Raw genomic sequence first — 7,248 nt, forward strand, 5'->3', positions numbered from 1 at the left:
TCAGAGAAATAGTAGGCAAGGTCCCATGGAAAGACCAATTAGGAAGTACAGGAGTTAAAGGGGGCTAGCAGTTCCTATAAGATGTAATACTAGAGGCTCAACATCATGCTATTCCAATGCAGAGGAAAGTTAAGAGCTATAGAAGGCCAATGTGGTTGCACAAGAACCTTTTGAGCTATCTAAAAACCAAAACTGATACATACAGAGAATGGAAAGAGGGCCAAATCATCAAGGAAGTATATGTAGGAATAGCGCAAGTGTGTAGGGACGAAATCAGGAAAGCAAAGGCAAACAATGAATTATAGCTGGCAAGAAATGTCAGAGACAACAAGAAGGGGTTCTTCAAATAAGTTAGACATAACAGAAAGATCAGGGATGGTGTGGGTCTGCAGCTTAATGGAGAAGGTTATTTGTTAACTGAAGATGATAGAAAGTCAGAGCTGCTCAATGTCTACTTTGCTTCAGTCTTCTCGCAAAAAACAACATGTGATTGGACAACTAGTCACATTACTACAGACAAGAAAGGGGAAGGGATGCAGATTAGGATAAGTAAAGAACATGTCAGATCTTCTGACCAATTTGAATTAGTTCAAGTCAGCAGGGCCTGATGCTATTCTCTCCAGGGTACTGAAGCAATTAGCTGAGGAAATCTCAGAGCCACTGGCAATAATATTTGGAAACTCATGGATGACAGAACTGGTCCTGGAAGACTGGAGAAGGGCTAACATAGTGTACACCTTTAAAGAGGGGAAAAAGGAGTCAAGAAACTATAGACCAGTCAGCCCAACCTCAATATCTGGGAATCTACTAGAACAATGTATAAAACATTCAATTTGTGAATACTGGAGGATGAAGGGGTAATCACTAGCAGCCAGCATGATTTACTAAGAATAAATCATGCAAAACCAGCTTGATTTCCTTCTTTGATAGATAACTGGTTTGGTAGACATAAAATATCTGGACTTCAGCAAGGCTTTTGAGACAGTCCCACATGGCATTCTGATAAGCAAGCTGGAGAAATGCAGGTTCAGCTATATAACTGGTTAAACAACCGCAAACAAAGAGTAACTATTAATGTCAGATTGTTGGGAGGTCTCAAGGGAGGTTCCACAGGTATCTGTTCTGGGTCTGGTGTTGTTTAATCTCTTTATTAATTACCTGGATGTAGGAATAGAACCTATGATCAAGTTTGTAGATGACAAAGCTAGGAGGGCTTGCCAACACTTTGGAGGATAGAGATCAAGTTCAGAGGGATCTTGATAAATTAGAGAATTGGGCAATAGACAGTAAAATGAAATTCAGCATAGACAAATGTAAGGTGCTACACGTAGGGAAGGAAAACCAAATGCAGAATGGGGGATAACTGGCTTTGCAGCAGCACTGCTGTGAAGAATTTGGCAGTTGTGGTGGATCACAACCTCAACATGATTTCAGCAATGTGATGCTATTGCAAAAAAAAGCTAATGCATGTTTAGGTTGCATTAAGAGAGGCACAACATGCAAGTCATGGGAGGCGATAGTACCACTCTACTCGGCGTTGGTTAGGTCTCCGCTGGAGTGCTGTGTCCAATTTTGTTTACCAAAGTATAGAAAGGATGTTTGTAGATAAACTGGAAAGGATCCAGAGGTGAGCAACAAAGATGATTAAAGGGATAGAATGCAAGCCATATGAGCAAAGGCTGAAGGAACTGCGTATGTTTAGTTTGGAAAAGGGGAGATTAAGGGGAGACATGATAGCAATCTTCAAATACTTGAAAGTCTTCCATAAAAAGATGGAGAAAACGTGTTCTCTCTTGCCACAGAGGGCAGGACAAGAGACAATGGGTTTAAACTATAGCATAGCGGATTAGATTAAATCTCAGGAAAAACAATAGGACAATAGAACAGACTGCTTAGGGAGGTAGCGGAAGTTTCTTCACTGCAGCTTTTAAAAAGGAGGCTAGATAGACATCTGTCTTGGATGGTTTAGACAAGAAATCCTGCTTCTTGCCAAAGGATTAAGACTAGACGACCCTTGCGGTCCCTTCTAACCCTATAATTCTATAAATTTTCTTCAAACGTAATACCTGTTTGTACTTTGGAAGGGTTTTTAAGTGCAAAATAAACATTTAATCAAGTGTTAAAACATGTGGGTTGGAATGCTCACTCCTCCTTCTAGTCGTCAAGGAGTAAAAGGCCACAGGAACTGGAAATAAGACTTCACTAATTGTTAGCTGCAAAGTGGCAGCAAAAGGGCTTTCTTCATAGCCCTCATGACACTCTATTCTTGTCCTAAGAGAAAATGCAAAAATACCAAACTGTAACTATTGCATTTAGATGGTAAGCAGGCAGAACACAGACTGGGGTCCCAGTGCAATGAGAAAAAATCAAAAATGTTCTAAGAACCTACATACCTATTGCTTGCTACTGTCTAGACTAGTGGTTTTTAAACTTTTTTCCTGGGGACTCAGTTGAAGAAAATTGTTGATACCCGCGACCCAACGGAGCGGAGGATGAGGGGTTTGGGGTATGGGAGGGGCTCAGGGCTGGTGCAGAGGGTTGGGGTGCACGGGTGAGGGCTGCAGGGTTGGGCTGGGAATGAGGGGTTTCGAGTGTGTGGGGAGCTCTAGAGTGGGACAAGGAGTTGGGGTGCAGGAGGGGGTGTAGGCTTTGGGGTGGGGTCAAGGATGAGGGGCTTGGGGTGTAGGAGGGGGTTCCGGGTTTCAGGAGGCTCAGGGCTGGGGCGGGGGATTGGAGTGTGGGGTTGTGGTGTGAATTTACCTCCAGAGGCTCCCAGTCAGTGGCGCAGCCAGGGTGCAGAGGCAGGCTTTCTGCCTGTCCTGGCACTGTTGACTGCGCTGTGCTGGAAGTGGCCAGCAGCAGGTCTGGCTCCTAGGCGGAGGTACACAAGTGGCTCTGCACAGCTGTCACCTGCAGGCATCGCCTGTCCCCTCCAGCGGAGTGGTGCTTGGGGAGGGGGCAGCTCAGGAAGCCCCATGACCCCCCTGCCTAGAAGCTGGGCCCACTACTGGCCACTTCCGAGGCACAGCACTTTGTAGGAACAGGTAGGCACTAGCCTGCCTTAGCTGGGCACCACCACCAACAGGATTTTTAACATCTTGGTCAGTGGTGCTGACCAGACCGACCCAGTGCCTTACATGCCGTGACCCAGTACTGGGTCGTGACCTGAACTTTGAAAAATGCTGGTCTAGACAAGCGAAGAAATATAAAAGGTCTTTCATTCCAAACCAGTGAATTTTCACTACATTTAGTGTATTTCAGTGCTCATTCAAGGTGCAAAATTAAGGGACTTAAAAAGTGATAACCTATAATTACTCAAACATGTCAACATGCACAGTGACAGTGAAAGCTCACCCACTCTACCCTGTCAGTGTGCCTTGACCCAGGCCTGGACGGACTACCTTTTGCTGATGGAGGATAATGCAGTTTCCATGCCCATTTAGACTCTACCATTTATCCTGAATATTATCAACATGGATGCCAGTTAGTGCCAGTTATGATGGTGGGTTTAATGAGGTGAAAACCTGTTTATTACAACAACAAAAAATTCAATACTAATCATCAGCTATAAGTAACTGCCATTTCCCACCATGATTGGATTCACACCAGCTCTAGAAACAGTTGATTCACACTAAAAAACAGTTGAAAAGACGTTCTTTAGCATGTCACCACTCAATCTTTAAACCAATCAATATCAACCATCCAATTTCTTCTGCTACCAAAACTGGTGGATTGGAGGATGCAGGTGTTTGTTTTTTAAATCTTTCAAGCTTTATCTGAATTTTACAAGTTCTGTTTTTTCAATGTGTATATGAATCTATTTAAGAAATGGGAATGGCTTACCTGAACAAGAAAAATGATGAGAAAATAAAAGTTAGCTATCCTTCTGAACTGCTCAAACAAGTTCTTCGGTACAAAGTTCCAAAATGTGTACTAAAAAAAAAAAATATGTAAAGAGCATTTAAGTATTTACGATGATAATGCTGTTTTCTCTAATGTTGCATGCCCTGCTACATCACTAATAGCACCAAAATACATACAAGTTCTTTTAAGAGTCAAACAAGCTTAAAATTCACAAACTAAGTTTAAATATTAAATGCAAATTAGAAGACATTTTTGTTAATTTATTTAGGCAAATATACTTATATGCAATTGGCATTCATGCATTCTTGAAATCATTCAGTTAATAACTGAAATTCTATCTAACACGGATACCTGAAGCAGAAGTCTATCACTCCACAGCTTCATTCAGAAATATTTGACCTCTGGACATCTTGGTACTATGGACTGAAATACGTTTTTATGGCAATGATACCCAAATATTTAGTTAAGGTATATTTAGTTGAAAGCCACTGAAAAACATTTAAAATATTAAAACAATTGCTTCTAATGCTGTATTTAATCAATCTCCATTTTGTTTTTCTCATTTATGCTAAACCTGCTTTGACAGCAAGTCAGGGACAAAACCAAAAGATATCAGCCCCCTTTATGTTCTTTGGTTTTGTTACAAATGCATCCCTCAGAACAATCAAGAGCATTAACACTTTATGGTTTTAAAACCTTTATTTAACTGTGTTATATATAGCAAAACTGTAATGAATATAATGTGACATACAAATTACAGAATATGAAAATGCTAATAAAAAGACTATATAAACTTGGAGATCCAGTGTGGAGAGAAGTGGAGGCAAAAGAGGGAATGATTTGAGAATGGAGTCAAAAGCAGCGAAAAATGTCTGACTGTACGCATGGGATTCAATTAAATTGGAGAAGTAGAGCCGTTTATCTAAGAAGATGGCAGAACTGAAGGAGAGAACTAATTTGTAATTAAGTCAATCAGCCTGGTCATGAGATTTCTGCCAGAGATTCTCTTCAGCACATAGCCGGCACATAGGAGCAGATGTCAGCAGACAAGATGACATCAACCCTGGTGAATTGGAAGTCACGAAATGGCCAAGTGATAGGGTGCAAGGGAGGAGGGAAGAGGTTGATAGGTGATGCTGAAAAGGAGACCAGCTGGTAGCTGGGCTGGATAGAGGGAGCTCAGCAACAGAAAGAGCAGTGCTTGGTGAAGATCAAGTCAAGTGAATGACTATCCTGGGGAGTGGAAACAGGACTGCAGGTCAAGTGAAGATGTGATGGTAAGGAAATGTTCAGGTAAGGGGTTGGATAGGTCATCTACATGGGGGCAAAATCACAAAGGGTGAGTGTGGGAGACTATAAGGAAAGAGAGAGAGTGTCAGAAGTCGATATCAGAAGGGTAGGCTGATGGAGAGGAGTTGGGTGAATGGTAGATGGCAACATGAAAGGGAAGAAGAGTTGGATGCAGTGCTGTTCAAGAGAGAATTCGTGGGAAGGGGAAAGGGAGAGACTGGAAATGGCAGAAATGGGAGAAGAGAAGCCCAACACCCCCACTATTGTCTGATCCAGCCAGGGGAAAGCCAGGAGAGGCCTTCATAAAAGAAGACAGCTGCAGTGGCAATGTCAGATGAAGGGATCCAGGAGCTGGAGGGAGGGAGATATGAGGACACTGTGTATGGCTGAGATCTTTTTAGAGATCGAGTGGGGGTTCCAGAGACAGCAAGAGAAAAGGAAGGGGGAGATGGGTAATAGGTGGGTGGGCGTGAGGTTAGGAATGGTGGTACAAGAGGGGAAAAGGTGATGGAGAGGATTTGTGTGAAGCGAAGGCCAGAGTTAGGAAAATGTCACAAGAGGTGACAAGGCAAAGGAGAATGTAGACGTGGGATCTGAGATCTGGATCTGTATTGGTGGGAGACTGGGGAAGATGGGGATGGAGAAGGGAAGAAAAGCTAGGAGAGCTGGTGGGAACATTATAAGGGTGAGGGTAACATATACGGGGAAATGGAGCCAGTAGGGAAGAGGAGTAAGGGGGATGGATGGTAAGTGCAGTGATGCAGAAGAGGGGTGCAGAGACAGGTGCACTGTGGAGGTGAATGCCTGCCTGCGAAGATGGTGTCGCCAGGAGGGCTTTGGATTCCTCAACCACGGGATGGTATTACAGGAAGGACTGCTAGGCAGAGATGGCGTTCACCTTTCAAGGAGAGGAAATACCTTATTTGGATACAAACTGCCTAACCTAGTGAGGAGAGCTTTAAAACTAGGTTCGACAGGGACAGGTGAGCAAAGCCCACAGGTAAGTGGAGAACATGGAGACCTGGGAGATGGGTCGGAAACAAGAGGGAGCGTGGGCTATAATGGCAGAGAGAAAGGAGGGTCAGGGCAAAACTGGGAGGCAAGATAATATCAGTATCTTAGATGCCTATATACAAATGCAAGAAGTATGGGTAATAAGCATGAAGAACTGGAAGTGCTAATAAAAAAATACAACTATGACATTGTTGGCATCACCAAAACTTGGTGGGATAATACACGATTGGAATGTTGGTATGGATAAGTACAGCTTGCTCAGGAAGGACAGACGGGGAAAAAGGGAGGAGGTGTTGCCTTATATACCTCTACCCCAATATAACACGACCCGAAACAACACGAATTCAGATATAATGCGGTAACGCAATGCTCCAGGAGGACAGAGCTGCGCACTCCAGTGGATCAAAGCAAGTTTGATATGATGCGGTTTCACCTATAACGCGGTAAGATTTTTTGGCTCCTGAGGACAGCGTTATATTGAGGTAGAGGTGTACATTAAAAATGTGCACACTTAGACTGAGGTGGAGATGGACATAGGAGATGGAAGTGTTGAAAGTCTCTGGGTTAGTGATGCTGTTGGCAAAAACAGCAAAACATGATCTGAAACTATGATTGAACAGGCTGTGTTATGAGCAAAGACACGAGAACAGTCATTCCTCAACGCTCTAACTCTGCAATCTGATTAGGCCTTGACTGGAGTATTGTGTCCAGTGTTCTGGGCATGTATTTTCATAGAAGATGGTGGAGAATTGGAGAGGGTCACAGAAAAGAGCAACAAGAATGATTAAAGGTCTATGAGAACATGACCTTGAAGGAAGGCTGAAAGAATTTGGGTTTGTTTAGTTTGGAAAGAGAGACAGAGGGGACATGATAGCAGTTTTCAGGTATCTAAAAGGGTGTTACATAAGGAAGGGGGAAAACTTGTTCACTTAGCTCTAGGAGTAGAACAAGAAGTAATGGGTTTAAACTGCAGCAAGGGAGGTTTAGGTCAGACATTAGGAAAAGTTCCTGTCAGGGTGGTTAAACACTGGATTAAATTGCCTAGTGAGGTTGTAGAATCTCCATCTTAGGAGGGTATTT

The 7,248-nt window shown here is 43.1% G+C and overlaps 1 protein-coding gene across 3 annotated transcripts in view; it reads right to left on the reverse strand.

The window, feature by feature from the left end:
• ATP11A (ATPase phospholipid transporting 11A) overlaps positions 1 to 7,248 on the reverse strand; it is a 277,946-nt gene that overhangs the window by 120,799 nt on the left and 149,899 nt on the right. For all 3 annotated transcript variants that reach the window (XM_032791846.2, XM_075061482.1, XM_075061483.1), the window contains exon 3: positions 3,844 to 3,933. In XM_032791846.2, coding sequence (XP_032647737.1) covers positions 3,844 to 3,933 — 90 coding nt within the window. The remainder of the gene's footprint in view (positions 1 to 3,843; positions 3,934 to 7,248) is intronic.

The sequence above is a fragment of the Chelonoidis abingdonii genome, chromosome 1, assembly GCF_003597395.2.
Source record: "Chelonoidis abingdonii isolate Lonesome George chromosome 1, CheloAbing_2.0, whole genome shotgun sequence".
Classification (NCBI taxonomy): Eukaryota; Metazoa; Chordata; order Testudines; family Testudinidae; genus Chelonoidis; species Chelonoidis abingdonii.